At 58.4% G+C, this 21,300-nt stretch overlaps 1 protein-coding gene across 4 annotated transcripts; it reads right to left on the bottom strand.

Annotated features, from left to right (window-relative positions):
• Positions 1–1,130: 1,130 nt before the first annotated feature.
• Positions 1,131–20,389, bottom strand: GDPD2 (glycerophosphodiester phosphodiesterase domain containing 2). 4 transcript variants are annotated; one of them, XM_090061084.1, is made up of 16 exons: positions 20,303–20,389; positions 8,516–8,644; positions 7,664–7,767; positions 7,498–7,591; positions 7,214–7,273; positions 6,804–6,902; positions 6,407–6,500; positions 5,895–6,040; positions 5,478–5,560; positions 5,231–5,381; positions 4,526–4,741; positions 3,638–3,789; positions 3,321–3,468; positions 3,023–3,105; positions 2,459–2,487; positions 1,131–2,103 (listed from the first exon to the last, which is right to left on the bottom strand). In XM_090061084.1, exons 2-16 carry the CDS (start codon positions 8,621–8,623, stop codon positions 2,051–2,053), a joined length of 1,620 nt encoding a protein of 539 aa, XP_089917210.1. In that variant the 5' UTR covers positions 8,624–8,644; positions 20,303–20,389; the 3' UTR covers positions 1,131–2,050. The 4 variants fall into 4 exon arrangements, with proteins under 4 accessions (XP_089917210.1, XP_089917211.1, XP_089917212.1 ...); XM_090061085.1 differs by lacking the exon at positions 20,303–20,389 and adding an exon at positions 10,488–10,704; XM_090061086.1 differs by lacking the exon at positions 20,303–20,389 and adding an exon at positions 10,313–10,435.
• Positions 20,390–21,300: the final 911 nt, after the last annotated feature.

The following is a 21,300-nucleotide window of genomic DNA, read 5'->3' on the forward strand; positions in this document are numbered from 1 at the left end:
CGAGCGACGATTGTGCCTGCTACCCGAGGCCAGGCCCCTGTCCTAGCTGCGCCTCAGGCCCTGGAGAGCTTGCAGGCAAGAGCAGGGAGAGCTCGGGGTACCAGGAAGCTGCTTGGGCTGGATCAGAGCTGCTCCAGGGACAGGCTGGTTCACAAGCTCCTGGCCTGTGCACTGTGTGCACCTTCACCCCACTGCCAAATTCACATCTGCGTGCTCCGGCGCTGGGGGCGGCTCCTGGAGCTTTTAGACCTTGGCTACCACAGCTGTTCAGCAAAGGTCATGCGAACATTCCCAGCACAAGAAGGGAAAGTGAAACCCTCCTGGTGGTAAAGGGAGATGTTTTCCTAGAAGCACCTCCTCCTCACCCCAGAGGCAAGAGCTCCTCCAGGTCCGAATCCTGTAAACTGAGGGCTTGAAAAAGAGGGGAAGAAGATGCTTAAACCCGAATCCTCGCCACGCGTAGCCTGGCCCCAGGTCTCTCGCCCTCAGCGCCAGGACACTTTAACGTTAGCCATCCTTCCTTCTCCGCGCCACGAGGTGGCAGTGACGGCGCACGCTGCACAGCCCCAGCTGGCGACTTTGTCCAGTCCTTGCTCACAAAATCCAGGTCTCTTTTGAAAGTGGTTTCCAGAGGGTAGGAAACGAGCTCCGGCCCAGCACAGACCCACGGTGCAGAGAGCCTGCAGTCCCCATCCAGGTCTCTGCCTGCATGCCCAGGTGGGGACACAGCTGGAGCCCAGTCTCAAGTGCAAGCACGTGCGTGCCAGCCCCGCTGTAGAAACCCTGCTCCTGGCAGACAAGCTGGGCAAGGCTGCCCCAAAGCCCCTTCACACCAAGTCAGTGATCTCTTCCCCCTCAAGATGGGTTTTAAGACCCTCTCCAAGCACCCTGCAAGGCAGGGAGGCGGTGTGAGCCAGCAAACAGGCAGGAAAGCTGGCAGGAGGCTGGACTACAGGCCCAGTAACTCTGTGCCGAGGCAGGGATGTCCTGCTGCAATTACTCTACTTCTCCTCCCCTGACCTGTGGGCAGTGCCCGTCTTTCCCGGGCAAGCAGACGAAAGCCAGCTCCTGAGCCCAGCTTGCCCTTGCCCAAACAGAAGCCCTTAGACACACGCAGCAGCAAGTTTTCATGGTCCAGCTCAGGTCTATTTATTAACATAAATAGTTAAGAACAAGTAAAATAGACTCCCGGCTCAAAAGGCCCTGCAGAAAAGAAATCACGGGCAAGTAACACTGCTTCCGCATTGTCCCCTGTACGGCTCCATGTCCCAGCAGCAGGATGGGCAGTAGCGTGTGGCCCTCCACCAGCACACACCCATCCTGCCTGTACAGAGGGACAGTCCCTGCCAGCCCAGGGCACCGGGGATGATCCGGCTGACAACAGTTTCTGGTCCTGGCCTCTACTGGGGACATGACACCAAGTGAGACGGGAGCCCTTGGCTCGGCCCCAGATTCGGTCCCTGTCCCACTTCACCAATCCCCTGCTGCTGCCTGGCCCAGCCCCCCAGACCTCCACTGGCTCCAGGCAGCACAAATCAAAACCATCAAACTCATCAGCTCTGAGCGCCAGCAGGGCAGGAGCTCTCTAAACCGGCAAAGCAGAGGAGCATTGGCCCCTACCCTCATACCACAGCCATGGCTGTGCCCGAGATGGGGGCAAGGACCTGGCCCGCACCAGGTCAGGACCGAGGAGAAGCCGGTTAAAATCTAGAGAGAAGAGAGGCACCCACAGCCCCAGGACACAGAAAGCCCGATGCCCCGACGCAGCTGCACTCGAGGGCACAGAACTGGCACCAAGCAGGCTCCTGCATGGGGAAAGGGCCACGTGCTGGTGGAGACCAGAAACCCAGTCCCGAGCCCCTCTCAGATCCAGGGTGGGGAGTGGGGATGTGTTGGGGGGGGAGGGGGGGGTCCATTCTCCAGAGGAACAGAGTCGTGCAGAGCCGTGGGGTCTACAAAGGAGCTGGCAGCAGGGCGCCTGGGCACGCCCCGCTCAACACCGCCTGTCCCCAGCTCATCCCCTCCACCGCCAGGCGCTGCGGGCAGAGGGTCACTCCTGCATGAGACTCTTGATCTTGGTGAGCAGCACGTCCGTTTCAGCCTCTGGAAACGGAGACAGAAGCCGCGTTGTTCTAGGCGGCGTCCCCCACCTCCAGCCACCCCGGCTGCAGGAAGCGCTGCTCGGAGCAGGGCCCGCGGGACTCCAACCAGGGGATCCCCCCCGCGGCTCCGGGGAGCCGTGCCCGCCGAGGCGGGCAGGGCACGCGCTGGCCGGGGGCCACGGCACCGCAGGGAGAGCCCAGGCAGCAGCAGCCTCCGCGGGAGGATGGCGCGCTGCCTGCCAGGAAAGCCGGGGAAGCCCAGCCTGGCTGGGAAGAGTCCCACGACCAGACCGGGAGCCACGTCCCAGTCAGGGAGAGGGAGAGGGAGTCGCGGGGGGCAGCCGCGGCCCCGTTACCTGCTGGTTCTCTTCTCCGGGAGCATTTCCTAGGAAGTGGAACAAGCTTGAGGTTAGCTCGGAGGGCTGGGGGTCAGCACCCAGGCCTGCCCCTGGGAGCCCACCTCCACCTGGGCAGGAGCAAGACCCCCCGAGGGGCTCTGCTCAACACTAGTGGCCCCTGTATGGGCTGGCAAGCTGGGGAGAACCACAGGGCACCAGCGTCACCTCCCACCCTCCTTGGGCTCTCCAGCCCCTCAGCTCAACTTGTAAGGGTCAAGCTGACACCAGACAGGGCTAAAGGCACCCAGAGAAGACCGCTCGGGGCCAGGCTTCCCCTGTGCTGCAAGGATGAATGCCCCCTCCAAGCCCAGCTGTGTTGCAGGATGGGGCAGGAGATGGGAGTTTCAGGGCCGAGAGACAGGCTCCCCCGGATCAGCAGGGAAAGCAGTTTGCCGTGCAGAGTGTGGGGCAAACAGCCTCAGGTGTGGGCACCTGCTGTATGGCTCAGGGAGGGCAGCACCTCCTGCCTTGCACAGCACGAGGCCTCCTGCCCAAAAAGGAGGCTGAGGGGTCGGAGCTTACTGCAGGAGGACGAAGGCCCAGAGGATCAGGAGGATGGAGACGCAGTCCACAACAATCCAGATCATCAGGTAGGTGTTGCTGGGCTGCAGGGCAATGACGGCAGGTCAGCAGCCCGGGGCAGGGCACGTGCACCCCAGGAGGGGACTGACTGCAGTGCAGACAGGACCCACGCAGGCTCCAGGGATGCCCTTGCTGGGTGATGAGCAAGGAGGACGCACCAGGAGGCTTTGGCCTGGCCTCGGGGCAGCAGGGGTGGGTAGCAGGACTGACCAGCATGTGGCCAGGCCATTTCACCTACCAAGAGCCAGAGGGGACGGTTCATCTCCTTCAGCACTTGGCAGGCATTGGTGGTCACGGAGCCAACACCAGCGCACCACAGCACGGAGAAGAGCCAGGGCCGGTTGACCACGTACAGGTTGACGGAAATGTTGTCCCGGCGGTACAGCCTGCAGAGGAGGTGGCAGCCAGCCTCGGTCAGGCTCTCCATGGGCGTTGCTCTGGGCCCAGGGAAGCTCCCCACAGAGCAGCCACCGCCCCTCCGCCAGACCCATGGATAGAGCCCTTCAGCTGCCATGGGTGCCCCTGCCTGTGCTCCACCCCTCCCTGGGCTTGCACCTGATCTCCTCCATGCTCAGGTCCTGGTACGGGAGGTTCACTCGCCGCAGAGGCACAGTCTCGTTCTGGAGCTTCTTCCGACAGTAGATCTGCTGAAATCCGGGTGCTTGCCGTTCGACCTGCTCCCTGAACTCCTCAGGCAGCCACAGGATCTAGGGGCAGAGGGGATGCAGGGCAAGAGCAGCTGGGAAGGGGTGCCATCAGAAGCGATCCCGGATGGCAGGGACCCCTGCACATGTCCGGGGCTCGTGGACCAGGGCGATGCAGGCGGGGTTGTAGTTGGAGCTGCAGGGGGTGGGTGCGGCAGGGCAGAGGGAGGTGGAGGGCACTTGCCACCTTTCCCCATTCTCCTTCACACCCATTCCCAACTCATGTGTCACTGTTTACACACCAGAAGGCGTGGCAGCCGAGTGGATGTGCCAGGCGGGTTGCAGCTTTCCCTGCAGGGTTTGGGCAGATGCCACTCCGCAGCACCCTGCCAGTGGCACCCAACATCTCCGAACGGTGGTACTGATCCACACCAGCACCAAGATGCCCAGGCTGCTCATCCTGCAGCCCCAGGGCATCCCCTTGGTGACACGATGGAGGCTGCAGCCCTTGTGGGGACTGCACTGGGGGGCCCAGAGTATCTGGGACAATAGTGATGGGCAAACACAGAAGAGCTCAAGGCGGAGGCGACACGGGCATGCCCTGCCCCGCCCAGCGGGGAAGACCAGTGCTCTGCCCCGGGAAGACCAGTGCTCTGCCCCGGGAAGACCAGTGCTCTGCCCCGGGAAGACCAGTGCTCTGCCCCGGGAAGACCAGTGCTCTGCCCCGGGAAGACCAGTGCTCTGCCCCGGGAAGAGCAAAGACAGGCAGCCAGGTCCTGCTTGGTGCCCAGGAGCTCACCATCTGCGGTGGGACGCCGGACCGGAGGATGGTCTCCACGGTGGCATTGATGAAGTGCTGGTAGTCGCTGTGGTTCTCAGGCCGGAGGTCAAACATGATGGAGAGGTTGTGTTGCCGGGCCTCTCCCAGCACCTGCTGCAGGGATGGGATCTTCTGGTGCTCCACCAGGCGTTGGTCCTCGCCGGAGAGGCTCTGCACCGTGGGGAAAGGCTTCTTCTGCAAGGGGCAGCTCTCTATCAGCACTTGTCCCATGCAGGCCGAGGTGCTCGTGGGGGACCCCCAGGACCTCCCCACTGGCCTCTCGGGGCACATGCTTAGTGCAGGAAGAGGGGTTCTCCCTACACCCATGATGCCCCTTTGTGCCCACATAGGGCACTGGCAGCCTGAGAGTGCAGAGGCCAGCACCACCCTGCCCTGAACCCATGCTTATCTGGTCCTTGAGCCCTGTCAGTCCGTGCAGCCAGACAGCACGCCCCCCCTTCCTCAGATGCCCCAGCCTCCGAGCCAGTGCTGCAGCAGCTCCAGCCCAGGGCAAGTGCTAGCAGCCAGGCATGGGGGAGATGCACCCAGGGGAGCGCGAGGGCTCAGGAAGGAGGGTGCCTTTGTCCTGGGAGCCCAGAGGGCTGCGAGCAGCTAGGCCCACGTGCCTGGCAGAGCCCAGCGCTCCTCTCCCCACAGCCACGCGGCCTCCCTGGGGCAGCCCACCTCCAGGAACCAGCTGCCGGCATCCAGCTGCTGCAGCTCAGTCCAGTTGAAGGTGGTGGCGTTCATGGCAGCCCGGTCAGGGAACTTGTCTTGCACGTTGGTGGTCCTGGTGAGCTTGGCATCGTGCATCAGGAATGGGACCCCGTCAGCGCTGGCGGAGGCAGGCGGTTGACACCCTGCATCCCAGCCTGCTCCCCTTGCCCGGCCCGTGCCCACATCTCCCTGCCTCCAGCTGCTGTGCCCTTACCTCACCATGACGTCCGTCTCAAACACGCGCACACCGCACTGCGCCGACTTGTTCAGCGACATGAGGGTGTTCTCAGGAGCCAGCTGCAGCAGGGAGCGGAGTTAGCGCAGGGAGAGGATGGGCTGCTGAGGGCCCCGCGTGCCCACTCCCCTGGCCAGAGCCCCGGGCTTGGCTCTACCACGGCTCCCGCAGGCCGCTCGGGCTGGGCTTGCAAGGAGCCCAGTCCCCAGACTGGGCCCGGCGGCTCCAACTCCAGCCGGGGAGCGCAGGTCCCCGTCAGGGCCGCTTTCAAGCTCTCCCCAGAGAGCCTGGGGGGTGCAGCACGGCACCGGGCAGGCAGCGAAGGCAAGGTCTGGGATAAGCAGCGAACCCGCGCTGCCCAGAGCTGTGCCTGGAGGGGCCCAGCTTGCCACTCACCATGGGGGCCCCACGGTGCCCAAACAGGTCTGGCTTGGGGGGCAGCTGGCTCTCCTCCAGGAGGCACGGGGAGGTGATGGCCAGGGGGGCCAGGTAGAGGGCGGCCATCGTGCCGAAATACCCCAGGAGCAGCAGCACGCGGAGGCCTGCAGACACGCGGACAAGGGGAGCCGTCACTTCCAGGGGCTGCCGGGTGGGGGCGACCTGCAGGGCTGCCCATGCTCCACCCTCGGATGAGGACAAGACCAAGACTGGCCCCGGGGCAGCCACTGGTCCCCCGAAATCCCAGCTCCCCCGGGGTGGGCCAGGAAGGTGTAACCACCCAGCCGCAGTGCTGGGGGACACTGAAGTGACTCCATCCTCAGTGTGGGAAGCCAGGTGGGGATTCCACCTCCCCCAAAACATGCCCCTGGGAACACATTTTGTTCCCCCAGGCTCTGGTCCCCAAGCACCCCCCTCAGAGGACAGGACAGGAGGTCCACGCGGAGGGCTGGGGCCGACCCCGAAGATACCCGTGTTGCTACTGCAGTAGAAGGTGCTGGCCACGGGCCAGGCCAGCAGCGTCATGCCCGCCACGGCGCCGATGTGCAGAAAGGGACCCATGGCCTGGAGGCAAATGCCAGCAATCACTCAGCTGCCTGCAGTGCAGCCCAGCCACATCCTGCTGCACAACCCCTGCCCAGGGCTCCCCCGCGTGACTGCTGCGGTCACCCCTCCACCTGCCCCAAGCTGACCAGAGCCCACCCCAGGACACGGGCTTTGGAGGTGTGGGGAAGAGCCAGGGCCCAGTCCCGCTCCTGTGCGGGACACAAGGGAGCATCAGCTTTGCTGCACCTGGGGCCAAGTTCAGGCAGCCTCTGTGGCCGCTGGACAGAGCCAGGTCCCGGGCCACGTGCGCTCTGCTCTCACCTGCAGGGACACATACGCGCTCTGCCACTCCTCAGCCCACTGGACGTCCAGCCCCGCGAAGGCGACCGCCACGAGCAGCGCAGTGAGGACCAGGAGGATCTGCAGGGAAGGAGCTGGACACTGCAGCACACGCCCCTCCCCAGGGACCCCCACCTCGCTTACACCCTAATGCAGAACCAGCTTGTTGCAGAGCTCCCAAGCCCGGCTACGACCTTTGGGCTCAGACAGCCACTTCTCCCCTGTGCATCCCGCACACGCCAGCTGCTCCCCTGGTCCAGTCCTCCGGCCCCTGGGGCCAAACCCTCCAGGGACCAGGTGCCATTTCTTCCCTGCTCCGGCTTGGGGCGCAGGGTGCACTGGCTTCAAGGGCAGGCACCCACCCTGTCCGCCCGGCCCCAGGTTTGCGTTACCTTGTGCAGCCAGTGTAGCTTCAAGGGCTGTCCGCAGAGCTGCAGGCACAGTGCCAGGACCTGCAGCAAGAGCAAGGGTAAGGGCAAAGCGGAGTGGGGCGCCCTAGACACCCCAACCTGCTGAGCCCCAGGCCAGCAGCTGCCCAGGGCAGGAAGCCCTTTCTTCAGGGCACGGAGCCGGGGGCTGCTTGCGTCCACCCTGCACCAGCGCGAGGCTGGCACGTCCCCTCGTCCTCAGCTCTTGCAGCCGGCGCGAGGGTCCCAGCGAGCGGGTCCAGGCTCACCAGCAGCAGGGCAGAGTAGGTGAGCAGCAGCGCGGAGGCGGCCAGCAGGATCGGGGACCAGTCCACCCACGACTGCGTCTGCCTGAAGAACCACCTGCAAGCAGAGGGGCAGTCAGTGGGGCCAGGCACACGCGGGGGCCGAGGGGATGTGGGGCCCATCACTCACTCATTGAAGTTGTGGAAGTCGTTGAGGAGGACGAAGGCAAAGTAGAGCCAGACGAGCGTGAAGAGGCACACGGCCAGGAGCAGCAGCCACCAGCTGCGGTCGCACTGCAAGGCAGGAGGGCCGCGGACGTCAGGGGACCCTGCCAGTCCCACGCGGGGTGGAGGAGCATCCCGGGCACTACGCAGCTACCAGCGCGGGGGCCACTGCAGCTTGGGCAAGCTGGCTGGGTCTGCCCTGGGGAAGGTGGGGTGGTGGTGCCCAGCAGGGCGGAGAGCAAGGAGCAGGGTTGGTGGATACAGCTGAGCAAGGGGGAGCCGGGACCCTCGGGGATGAGGAAGCCGCAGCAAGCCCCACATCCGGGGGGGGAAGCACCCAGGTGAGCAGCAGCCCAGCCCCGAGGCTCGGTGCAGGGCCAGGTGCTGCCGCGGCGGCGCAGGGGAGTTCCCAGCCGCGGCTGCAGACGGGACAGGACAGGACAGGCCACGGCTCGGCCCCACCCGTGGGAACCGGCGGCTGGCCAGAGTCCCAGGGCTCTGCCCCCCGCGCCTGGCTGCGCTCGCAGAGGCTCCAGGACTCTGCTGGGCCCAGCGGGACCCCACTGGCCTGGCACGGCCCCATGCCACTGCTCCCAGCCTCGCACGGGTGCCGGAGCTCAGCGCGCTCCAAGAATGGGGCTTCCCGCCACCCCAGAGACGTGCTGCTCTCCATCCCCGTCCCAGACCCAGCCGGCTGCCCGTCCCCTTGGGGCAGAGCTCCGGTGGCTCAGCCCTCCCTGCCCACGGACCCTGTCCCCAGAGCCGCCTGCACGCGGGGCCCGCGAGACCTGCAACGGGGTCCCAGCCCCACACTCACCTTGGTGGTCCTCAGGCCTTTCTTCTTCTTGCCCGAGGCACACCGACAGCTGTACAGACAGAGCAGGCAGGTGGCACAGGCCTGGCAGCAGGCAGGGCACTCCTCCATGGCACCGGGCGGTCAGCTCACCTGCAGGGAGCATGCAGTGAGAGGGATGTGGCCACGTGCCCGGAGGCCGGCACCCCGGGGGCTGCGAGCTGGGGGTCTCTGCCCCCCGGCCACGGCCTGCAAGCCGCCCCTGAGCACGGGGCAGGGCCAGGAATGCCGCTCCCAGGCGGGAAGGCAGCAGACGGATGCGGGATGGCCCGACCTGCCTGGCAGGCTGCTGCACCGCCCCCGTGCCTGGCAAGCCGGGGCAAGCCTGGGCCCAGGTGCAGGGCTCGGCGCTCTGGCTGCAATGCCGAGGGGAACGCGGGACCCGGGGCAATGGGGTCCAGCCTCCCCCAGCCCCAAGCCACAGCCACCGAGCGGTGTGCAGGCGTCTGGGGTACAACCCCCTGGGCACCGCAGCAGGCTGGCGCAGGCGTGCATGGGCTGCCGCAGACACGCGCGAGCCAAGCCTGCCAGCACCCCTGCCACTCCCATCGCATGCTGCTGTGAAACTCCTGGAGCTGCCCCGTGACTTCCCCACTGCTCAGGGGAAAGCCAGGGAGCTCCAGCACAAGATTAAGGGACTCTGCAAAGGGCACGAGGGAAGCTAGTGGCAGAACCCCCCCTTCCTTTTGCCTGCCCCATGACCAATACCCCCAGCAGGGAACAGGCCCCAGCCCCCAGTGACCACCAGCCCTCGCTTCCCCGCACACAGCAGCCCCTTACAGAGGCCTCCCGGGCCGGGAAGCCGTTGCCATGGACACCGGAGGACATTCCTGCCCGGGACGGGCATTGTGCAGCCCCGTGCGCAGGGAGGGCGAAGCAGCAGGACCAGCAAGGAGGGGATCAGGCAGCTCGGCCACCCCCTTCCAGTGCCTCAGTTTCTCCCTCTAGAGCACGGGCGCCCCTTGGCAGCCTCTGCCGAGCCTGGCTGGGATCCCCCCTCTCCCGAGCCCTTGGACACGGGTCACGGGCACCTGGCTGCGCTCGGGAGCAGACGTCTGCCCGCCCTGCACCACAGCCCAGGCGAGGGCCCAAAGCACCGGGGCGCGGGATCTCCCGACACTCGTCCCCACAGGGTAGTGGGAAGCCCTGGTGCCACCGCCTCCGCAAGGGCGAAGGGCAGAGGGTGCAGCCGGAGCGCAGGGCAGAGACCTGCCTCGACATGGCTGTGCAAACACGGGCACTGGAGGCTTGAACTCGGTGCCAGGTGCCCCCAGCTCCGGGGCTCTTCGTGTCACCTCAGGCCGAGGGACAGGGTCCCTTCCCCAGACCCGGGGCCGCAGGAGCTGCGGCTTCCCGCTCCCCGGCGCGCAGGGTCCCAGTGCGGCGCGCTGGGCCGGGGGGCCAGGCCCCCGGGAACCGGCATGCCAGCCACCCCATCACCGTCCTGGGGCCGGGAGCTCCCCGCAGATGCATGCACGGCCAGGGACCAGGCTGGCCAAGCCCAGCAGGGCTGCAGCACAACTCCCAGAGCCCCTTCTGCGGGCTCAGCCCATCAGGAGCGTGGTTTGCAGCGCTGTGGGGGGAGACCCCCACCCCTGCGGCCAGGTGCAGCGGTACCTGCGACAGGGCTCTCCGGCACCTGCAGCAGGTGGGCACCCCTGGGCAGCGGCTCAGTCCTCTCCCGGGCTGCCTGCGTCTGCCTGGCTCCCAGCCGGAGCACCCTCCCCTCCACGCCCAGGTGTGCGCCTCGCCTCGCCTCACCTGTGTGCAGCCAGCCCCGGTGCGGCGCCGCCCACGGGGCTGCGGCTCCTGGCGCGAGCCCCAGCGCACACAGACACTGGCGGGCTGGCTCGGGGGCCGGCGGGAGGAGGCAGAGCATGGGGTCGAGGTGAAGGGCTGGGAATGCCTTTGTCCCATTCCCCGTCCTGTCACTCACCCGAGGGCTGGGTGCAGCCTCCGCTTTGTGGCAGCTCAGGAGCCAGAGCGGGGGCCCGGGGTGACGAGCGACAGCACGCAGGAGTTTGCAGGCAGCCCACGCTCCAGCCGGATTAAATTCCCGGGAGAGCTCCGGAGACGGGCAGGCGGGGGGAAGAGGTGGACAGAGGCAGGCTCCTGCTGCCGCTGGGGCCTGCTCCTAGGAACAGAAGTTTGGGGGAAAAAGACTTGGTTCTGCTCCATCCAAGAACAGCAAACCCACACCCAAGCGCTTACTGGGGGGAAGCAATCCCGAAAGCTACAGGTTGCATTTGCCAGCGCGCAGGCCAAGGACCAGCTGTGCAGGAAAGAATAGACAGAGCAGGGGGGTAAATGGAAGTGGCTTAAGAAAATACCCCCCAGCCAGGGTGAGACCCACATGCCTTAGTTTTGGGCAGGGGAGAGGCTCAGGAGGAAGGAAACATTAGATCAGACCTGTCCAGACCCAGCGCTGTGCTAGCTGCATGGTGCCAAGTTAAGGCACATACGCTGAAGATAACGGGGCTAGAATTAAAGTGGCCAGGAGGCAGCTAGCGACCCGAGCAGCACCTGTCAAACTGGCGACGGGTAGAAGCAAGATCCCCGAAATCTTGGGGTTGAGGCAAGACTGGAGCAGCCCACAGAGGACCCGAAGCCGAGAGGCTGCCTCAGCGCCAAGGGTGGTCACGTCACTGTGCACCATCAGGGCTGCCCGCGCTACCGGGCTCACCGCACTTCGACTACCCCGGCGATCAAGTGCAAGGTGGAAAGTCACGCACTCGGGCACTTGAGCCAGCCCCTGTTGTGACCTGGGAACTTGGCAGCTGGAAGCGACGGTCACAGGCCGACTCTGGGCCGCCCACACAGCGCGGTGCCGGTGCAGGTTAATGCGATGCTCAGATGCATTGAGGGAGCCTCTTCCAGCAGAGAAAGAGGAGATGCAGAGGAAAGGCGGAGCTGTGGTGGGTACCGGTGCAGTGAAGGGGTGCTAGGGCGACGCGGCAAATGGAGATGCAGCGGGGAGCGTGTTGCTCCTCTGGACACACTGGCAGATGCTGGGGAGGAAGCAGATGGTCTCTCCACGGAGGGCAGCAGCAGTATGAGCAAGTCTGCAAATCCCACAGCCTCAGCACCAGACGGTCATGCTGCCAGAGACCCGGGTGCTGCCTGGGAGACCCCACGGTGCCCGGGGGACTGCAACGGCAGCCTGTGCTCCCATGTTACCAGCTCTGGGGACACACAGGGTAGGGCAGCCAAGGGGCACGACAGCCCCCCCCGCCAGTCCGCCTGCCTCCAGCTCCAGTGCTTGGGGCAGGGAAACTCGGCATCCGCCCCCTCAAGCCCCCTCCAGCCGCAGGCTTCGACTGTGCAGCGCATGCACAGCCGTGGCTCGAGCGCCCAGTGCTGAACGCCGCGCGGCTCGCCCCCTCCCCTGGGAAGCGCCAGACCCGGCCTCCACGTCACCCGCAGGGCCTACCTGCGCCACGCGGAGCTGCTGGAGGCCGCGCTAGCCCACCCGCGCGCACCGGCTGCAAAGGCCCGCTCCTGGCTCGGGGAGCAGAGCTGCTCACCCCTGGAGCACCCGGAGGGTCGCCTCCAGCCGGTCTGCACATGCTGGCAACAGCTTTGACCCGTGCAGACGCTGCCTGGTGCGCGACAGCCGGTTTCCCCTCCAGCCCTCTGGTAGCCAGGCGGCTCGGGGGCTCTCTGGGCACAGGGGACGGAATTTGGCCCTCCCTAGGGACATGTCCCCGCGTCTCGCTTACACGCACAATTCCTCCCCGCCCAGCTGCTGCCCAGCTCCTCTGCCGAAACAGCAGATGATCTGGGGGACATGGCACTACTTTTCCATAAGCAAGTGAGCTTTCCTGTCCGACCCATCTGGAGGGCAGAAAGGAGCGCCCTTGCTTGGAAAGCCACATTGCATCCTAGACCAGCCGCCTGGCAGCTACATGGGGCCCTTTTTTCCAGCGAGCGCCGGGTGCTTTTCCACCGCGACTCCCCCTCTGCCGTCCCTGTGGCAGTATTGCAGCCTGAAGTGCTGCCCTATGCCAGCCCCCATCACTGCCGAGACAGGCTTTGTAAAGGGGAGGAGAGGAAACACTTTCACGATCTATTTGAACTCTTGGAAGCCCAGGACTTGGCATGATGCAGGCAGGGAGTAGATACTTTTGCAAGTCATCAGGTTTATAAGCAGCAACAAGGTCTTTGGAAGGGGATCAGGGTGTCCTGGCCTCTCAGCTGGAAACTCAGAACCTCTGTCAAGGTGGATTATGCCACACTTTTGCAGGTCTTGCATCTTCTACAAAGCCCTCCACAGGGGTCACAGCCAGGGATGGGAGTCTGGTCCAGAGGGTTGCAGCAGCTGCACACCTGCATGCATCCGTCTTGCAATGAGCGTGAACCCAAGCTCCTGCAAGGCAGGGGTGTTGCATATCCCACCCCGTGGCTCACAGCCCCCCGCCGCAGCCTCCTCCCATTGAGCTGGGCATCTGCAAGACAATGAGGGGCTCAATTCGGTGCAATGAGGCATGGCTTCATTTGCAGGCAGCACCCTGGTCCTGCCCATGACCTTGGTCTGTGCTCCTGCACCTGGGGGCTGCAGCCAGCCCGGAGCTGCCGCACCCACCCCGCCCACAAGGGGGACACGCCGCTCCATCCAGCTCTATGGCTCTTTCCTGCAGAAAGTCGCTCACTACGGTCCTTCTCTCCACCACCTTTTACTCTATGGTTCTCCCCGAGGCCCCTTCGTGGGGCTACCCCAGCGACTGCCTGTACACAACTGACACACACCTGGAACTAGGAGCCACCCCGGGAAATGGAAGTGGCTAGTAAGCATCTCTTCACCATGCTCCCATTCTCATAATCCCCAGAACGCACACATGCAGCCATGTTTCCTGAGGGCACTCGGGTAGTAAGGCCCGGCGGCCATTTTTGTTAGGGGCCGCGTGCTTCCAACTCCAGCGGGCAGCCGCCATTTTGGCTGAGGGCATCGGGAGCTATAGATCCCAGGCGGCGCCATTTTGAATCCTGGCAAAACCTGTGGGAACAGGCACGATGTCGGACGCCGCGCGCCCTCCCCGAGGACACGGGAGGGACCCAGCTCCTGACTGGCTGGCCGCTGAGGCAGCGGTGGGCGCCTGGCTAGTGAGGGCGGGGAAGCTCCGCGGAGCCGGCCTGAGGCGGGAGGGCCGCCTTCCAAGTCCCACAAGGCTCCAGCCCACTGCGCATGCGCAGCCCCGCCAACGCGCGGGGACCCATTACGCATGTGTACCCACCGCCGGCGTGCAGGAACCCACTACGCATGCGCACCCACCGCCGGCGGGCACTGCTGCGGGAGGGCCGCTGGAGGGCGCCGGAGAGCACGGCACGGGCCAGAGCTGCGCACGGGCTGGCGGCCGCAGGCGACGCTGGAGGCCTCCCTCCCTCGAGCGCACGGAGGGAAATGCACCCGCGGCCTGCAGCCAGCGGCAAGCCAGCCCCGAGTAGAGCTGGGCACACCCCTTCCCGCCTGCAGAGCACTGCCGGCGCCCAGGGAAAGCTTAGAAGCCCTAGAACTGGGGGCCCTGGGGACCAGATGTGCTGCCTGCACTTGCAGGCCGCAGGGTTAGGAAGGACCTGGTCCTCCGCGGGCACCTGTCGCAGCAAATGCACGTTGCTTGGCATCCTTTTTGAGCCCCGTGTCTTTGGCTGCCTCCGTGCAAGGCCCAGAGCAGATCTAGTGCTCTCCGTGCACCCAAGAGGCTGCTGTCCAAAATGTGCAGCTCGGACCTCTGCAGTGTGGGCGATCGGAATAGCCGGCATAGGCAGGATGTTGTCTAGATCTATAGATATATCAAAACCACAGCAAAAAAAGCAAGCCTGGGGCAAAGTGGGGGAAGATGCACTTCGGCAGCAGGAGGCACAGGGGAGAGCTGGTAGCACCGCCTGACCCACGTCATGAGGCCTTTGCTTACAGTTTCACTCAGTTTTGCCCTAGGCATCCATCTCAGTCTGATGGGTTTTTTTTGTTTGGTTGGTTTTTTCTTTTTGGGGGGTGGGAAAGAGAAAGAGAAAGAGTGGGCAGGAAGTAGGTTGCATGATTGTTTTTAGAAGGGCCCAGTGGTTCGAAAAATATTTTTATGTACGCAGATAAGCAAAAACAGATTCAGCCCGAGACAAAGCAAAGCACTCAGCATGGAGAGAGAAGAAGTAGTCTCAAAACAAATATTTAGTTCAGTAGTATCAAACATCTGAGTGGCCTTCCAGTGACAAGAAGAAAATGTTTGCCCACATTAAAGAATTCTCATAAATTTTGCTAGGACACTCATCCTTTGCAAAACAGACCGAGCGTGCTGGTGGCCAGCATCAGATGTTTTTTTTACTATCCCTGTAAAAAAAAAAACCAAAAAAAAAAACCACACATCTGAATTTGGTCATAAATGCACATTTTTGGGAACTATGCAGTTTGCATGTGCCCGATTAAGACTTCTTGGATTTTTAGCATCCCTGTTTGGGCTGCAGAGGAGAGCAGAATTTTCCCCTCCAGTTGTACATCTGAGCATGCTGCTGACCATGCAGGGTCCAGGTCCCCAAAAATCAAGGGAAAGGACCCTCTTTCCAGTGCACTCAATGCATTCTCCCTTCCTCTGCTGGACACCGGAAGTGGGGGGCGAGGGGGGAAGTGGAATAAGAGATTGGGACAAAGATGAGGGGTGAAGCAAGACTAGGACAAGCATCCTGTGCAGGGGAAGCTGGAGTGCAACAAGACAAGGGGTAGTTAGCCATGTTAGTCTGGAGTTGAGCAGAAGGCAGGATAAATATACACCTTATAGACCAATTCAATGAGAGAATATGCTTTCATAATTTCAGGCTCATTTCATCAGATACTAGAACAAGGTTCCAGGGAGGAAGCCAGATTGGACAGAGGAGTGAAGGAACGGACAGTAGAGCCTGTAGCACCAGCATCTTCCTTCCACGTAGAGTTTGGAGCTCAATTGTGAACCCTTCCCACCTGCTCCCTGTGCCACAGCTGTCAGTAACACTTTGTTAGTGGGCTCCACAGCTATAATCTCACTCCCCGCCCCCCAGCTGATTTATACAGACATGCCTCCTGCCTACACTGGTTATTTGGATCAGTTAAGTTCACAGGGGCTCAAGTTGTGTGTCTTGGGCTGCAACTTTAGATGCACAGGAGAGCATGAAATCTACCCTGCCCAACCCCTGGTGGGATACCTGGGCCTTGCACAAAGGCAGCCAAAGATGAATGGCTGAAGAAAGCATCAGGGAAAGAAGAGCCCAAGATTCCCCCTCTCCTCCACACACAGATTGCAGCCAAGTGAGAACCTGCCTGAAAAGGTGCATGCCTCAGAACCTGCAAAAGCACTGAAGAAGCCTTTGCTCAAGGAAAAGACCCCTGACATTGGGAACAGGCAGCTCTCAGGGACAAAACATCTGTGTTTATCTTGTGCTGGATGTGCAAGTTCCTGTCTGCCTATTTGTTCCAGCTGCTCAAGCCTGCAGGGCCTTTATTGCAGTGCTTGTTTGCATTGCAGCGGGGTCTGGGCACCTTATAAAATGAAAACAGAAAAACAAAAGCCTTATGTTAAAAAGAGACAGCCACTGCCCTACAACACTTAGAAACCAAATACAGCCTTGGTATGCAATAGCCATTTGTGGCCCTGGCCTTCAGGATTTCATGTTCCCCTGTACCTCCCACCACAGTAATCATCAATTCAACTCTGGGACATAACCTGGAGTCAGGGAAAGGTTTTAAAGTAAATGGGACATGGGAGAGAGGGTCTGGCACCTGTGGCAGACTTGCATGAGGCTATAAAACTTGGCCTGTCATTTCACTTGGATTATGGTACTTCTAAACTCCATTCACAGGAATTTTGTATTTGGTTCAGTGCTTGTTCTCTGGACACAATGCCTAATATCTTACCATTATTTCCCCTTTGTTCAGTGCTAATGTTCATGTTAAATTATTTAAAAAGGTGTTAGCGCACTGTTCTAGAGGGTGTACTTTAATTTTTTTTATTTCAAGAGAGATTTTTCCCCAAGTCTGGAGGCTCACAGCTGGAATACCACTAAAACTCAGCCTGTCAGGAAGTCCCATGCTGTGTGCAGTTGGTGCCTTTCAGGTAATTATTCAAATCTTTCTGACATTATAAAGACCAGGGAGTGTCACAAATGCCATTTAGTTTGCTTTCACCCTTATTTCAGGTATTCACAGAGCTGATGTTCTAGCACTAAGAGCCAACAGCTTGGGGTGATCTTAACTGCTGCTTTTAGCTTAGCAGAGCCTCTTCAGAGTTCCCTCTTGCAGTTATGCTAATCCCATTTAAGCCATCTCTCAGAAGGATTATTGCCTAATGAGTTCCAGCTCCTTTCATTCTGTATCTGGGATTGATTTTCACATGTTAAATACTATAGCCCAATTTCTGCTCTCCATTTAACTGAGAATGAGCATGATTGTATCTCACTACAGGCAGAGTTTGACAGAGTGGCTTTTCTTGTTCTAGTTACACCCAATATTTTTGTTACTTTACTTGGAATGGGCTGGGGAGAGAGGGAAGAGGAAGAGGCACTGAGATTTGTTCTTAATGGGCTGAGTATATCACAAAGCTGGTTGGATTTTTTCCTTAACTCCCAAACCTAGAAGAGAGTGTTCCAGACATGCTGAAGACACCCCTGGATTTATATTACATACTGAAATAAATTTATCATCAGCTTGGCTAGATCATAAGCCAGTCCCTTTACAGAACAAAGTTTAAAAACACATTATATTGTACAATGAACACCTTCCATTTTTCACTCTGCCCCTTCTCATCTTTACTACCTACATGCAGCTACTTATAGCTTTGGGAGCTTTTCTAGAAATATACTCTTATTTTAAGCTTTCATGTACTCTATACCACTATAAAGCAAATTTGGCTTTTCAACCATCTACATCAAAGCTTTGAAGTGATTGAATGCAACTATATTTGTCCTTCCTTCTCCACCCCTGCTTTTCTGTTTTCAGAGGGCTGCTTTATCAGAAGCAACTATTTCAGTCAAGGCACAGGAGGCTTGTACCTAGAGAAATAAAGGGTATGGCAGAAATAAAGTACATGGGAAATCATCCATGTGTTCATTACTGTGGTTACAGACATCCAGAAGCAGCAGGGTCTGTAACCAAATTTCAGCACATTTGTCAGAACCTGAAATTGAACCCAGGAGCCCCAAATCTCTCCATTTCCCTGCCATCAGGGAGGAGCCTTCCAGTCTGCTGGCAAGTGCTGCATTTCATTCCCCTCTAGCAATTGGCTATTATCTTCTTTATGGACCACCTACTGCTACTCCGTTAGCTCAAAAAGCAAGTTTAAATTGAGAAGTTGAGGAGTCCAACCCTGTTGCCGACCCATAGGAGGGTCTTGGAGTTTCCTGCAGCAGTATCTGCCTTTTAAAATGTGGGGCATTGCAGAACCCTACATTACAAGGACACCAAGACTGCAAAGACAAATTTTCAAAGTCAAGAAATTCAAGCACCAAGAAGCATAATGAATTAATATACTGCCTGCAATGGAAGGGAAGCATGCTCTTCCATAGGCCTCCCCTGCCATCATTGCACTTGTGAGCATAGCGCTGGACAGACTCAGGGCCAAGTAATAACTGAGGCCATTTGTAGCTCACCTGCCTCATTTGCTGCAGAAATTAGAAGCTGGTGGGAAATGAACCAGGGCACTGCAGGAAGAGAAAGAATGGCCTCCTGGTTAAGCAAATGCTTCTGGGCATAACCGTTTTATTGTCTTCTCTGCCTCAGTGCTTGCGAGACCCTGGGAAGCTACTTTAAAACAAATATTTTCCAAGTTGGTCACAAAGCCTGCATGTTCCTTATTTTCTGGAAAAACTTAACCTGAGACACCCGAGCTCAGCACACTCAGTGCACCTTCAGGTCTCACTGAAGAGTCAGGACTGAGGTCACACCACTTGTTAAAGCCAAAATAGTCAAAAATATCAACTAATTCTGGGTACACACGTGCACCAGTTTGCACTGTGCCTTGGCAGGAAGAGTTCTCCATTTTAAGCATAGGAAGATAAATCCCGCCACATCTGTAATGCTGAGGTAGTGCAAAGATGACATTGTGGAAAAGCATTTTGAGTGAGTTATTCCACAAGAACCACCTAGCCTGTGCATTCAACCAAGCTCAGAGGCACGCGATACACACGTTTCCTGCAAGCACATTTTACTTGGGTGTCATACAGGATTGAAATGATTGTTTTCTTCCAGAAGCCAATTTTTTTTTTCTTTCAAACAACAAATCTCAAGTTAATTCAGCCTTTAAAGATGTTTATCATTTGCCATTTCCTAATTAACTTATAATTAGCTGCAATTAAGTATGCAACACAAGGGGACTTGAAGCCAGAATATTAAATAGGGGTTTTAATGTGGCAAGAGATTATGCTCAAAGGATACAGTATAGAACTATAATTCACTTCAGTTTAAAGGAGCACATGGTTCTTGGCCTACCCAGGAAGTTCTCCAGCTCTACTACAGGAGAATTTTCCTAGCCACAGGAAAACTGATCCATTTTCTTCATGTAATTTGCCTTATGAAGCTTGTCTACAAGATGCAGCCTACCAAAAGGGGCATGTCAGGGCTCTGCCTAGACTAGACTAGTTTGCCCTTGGTTGGGAGCGTGGTAATAGACTCACCCATTAAATACCTCTGCCTGTATTGAGGATTTCAGGAGCAATGCTATTTTTCTTTTCTGTAAGCGGAGGCACTTCCTGTCTATTCCTGTTTTGTAGATTTGCTGCTATAACGACTTTGGCATTTAGACTTCCTTGCTGTTTGTGAGCTGTTAAAATTTACCATTGTTTTAGCACTGGAGATGAACCTGGGTAATAGGATGTTTGCTCTTACCTGTTGGCAGGCCTGTAATTTGTGCTCAGAGTTAACGTTACCACAGAATTACACTGTTACCCAGAGAGGATACGAACAAAGCTGACTAAGAGGTCAGCGCATTAGACCAGGTTGCAAATGAAATGCTATTATTTATTGCAAAATAACAGCTTTTCTTTTTCATTGCTCTGAGTTTCAGAGTGCTTTCACACACTGGCTACAACTCATTGCTTTTGTTATTAAACTGTCACCTCTTTTGTGGCATCATTAAGGAGCTAACCAGCTCTTAGAAAGGAGAATATTCAGGTCAATATTCTTGCAATAGCAGACATTGCTGAGCATGGTCATCACAAGCAATCTCAGGCTTGGGCTCCTGTAGCTGCATTGGGACACTCGCATGCTATTGCCAGCAAGGTGACAAAGGAAGAAATACTACAGCCAGAGTACTCCAGTACCAGCACATCCATGCAACAGCTTCTTGTCTTGGGAGTGCCATTCACCCCTACAGCCAGCTCTCCAATTCCAACAGGTTTTCCTCTGCTCTGCAGCTCCAGAAAAACACCACCAGAGCCCTCAAAGAGAAGCCACCCCAAGCCTTACCATCACCACCATCAAGGAATCTATGCCTTGTCCCACACCCTCCTGTCCCACTAACACACAGTGGGTTCCCCCCATTATCTGCAACACAGTCTAGTTAGCTATTGCTCACTTAACTACTAGATAGAGAACACCATTGTCCTTTCTCCTGGGCCTTACATAGGTTTCCTAGGATAATGTTTAACAAGGCACTCTCAGCTATTTTGGGATAAGCCTTACTTCTTTTCATGGAGAAGCTGTTTGACTTCCTAGACTAGTAACCAACCACAGTAGAGCTCACAATAAGGATCTTTAACATTTTCCACTACCCTAGCCCTTCCCAGGTATCAACTCACCCTCTGTTCCTGGGGAGCAAACTTCCCCAGCTTTTCCAGAGCTACAAGAAGGAGACCAGAAACTCACCAGCCAAGCAAGCCAGAAACAGCTGCTGGTTGCAAAACCCATGCTTTAAAGTAGCAGCTGTTTGCCGCTGTAAAATTTAAAGGGACAGCCCTCCAGAGGAGCATGCTGGAGGTAAATTGGTAGAAAAGGGTAAGTGGGCAGTGTAAAGTGAAGAGTTCTTGGGAAGGAAAATGTTTTGTTAGAACAGTAAACCTTCTGGTAAGGCTGTAGTCTCACTTTGTAAGGGGATAACTGACTTGTAGGGATGGGTATGTACTGTAGTTCACCTAAAGCTCCTGGATAGAAGCTGTGATGGAAAAACAAGAACTTAATTCATAGCTGCATGTAGCAAGTCTCTCTTTTCCCCTACTTGCACCTTTTTCTTTTTCTCTGTCTTTCTCTAGTAATACCATGTAGTGAGCCCTTGCTCTACCTCATCAATAATCAATACTTCCCTTCAGAGAGAGAACTCCAGCTGCTCATTCAATGTAATAAAACAGTTTAGGAGGCATTCACTGCTCCTAGTCCTGCCTGTAATGTCTATTCCTAGCCTGTTGACATAAAGCCTCCTGCTTTGAGTCCCGATGGTGGCTGTGTTTTGATAGCATCTGTACAAATCTTCTGAGTCTTTAGCACAAATGATTGCAGGAGGCTGTAGTGTTTACCTACATGTGGCTGGTTGTATTTCTAGTTTTCCCTCTGCCTGCTGCTGCCCTGACTGTGTATTTAGCAGCTCGGTGTTTTGGTGTCTGTTTTTCTGTCTTCCAGTGTGTATCTGCTCTGCAGACTTGGGAGCAGTGTCTGCCTTCCTACAGGCTGCATGTGGGAGCTTGGGTACGGTGGTAAATGCAAGCTCTTTTGGCTGGAGGGGACAGCAGAGAAGGATCCTCTACTTCTAGGGTGGCAAAGTGCAGGTGTAAATTGTGTGCAACTGTCCTTGGTGGCACTGGCA

The sequence above is a fragment of the Crocodylus siamensis genome, chromosome 8 (genome assembly GCF_052110815.1).
Source record: "Crocodylus siamensis isolate JL-2025a chromosome 8, ASM5211081v1, whole genome shotgun sequence".
In the NCBI taxonomy this organism is placed as follows: Eukaryota; Metazoa; Chordata; order Crocodylia; family Crocodylidae; genus Crocodylus; species Crocodylus siamensis.

Excerpts from the sequence above, each read along its gene's own strand:
- GDPD2 (XM_090061084.1), bottom strand. The coding sequence starts at position 8,623 with ATGGAGGAGTGCCCTGCCTGCTGCCAGGCCTGTGCCACCTGCCTGCTC. Across the intron at positions 6,041-6,406 it reads CTACTGCAGTAGCAACACGG|GCCTCCGCGTGCTGCTGCTC; the intron begins GTATCTTCGGGG and ends GCGTGTCTGCAG. Across the intron at positions 5,561-5,894 it reads GGCACCGTGGGGCCCCCATG|CTGGCTCCTGAGAACACCCT; the intron begins GTGAGTGGCAAG and ends TCCCTGCTGCAG.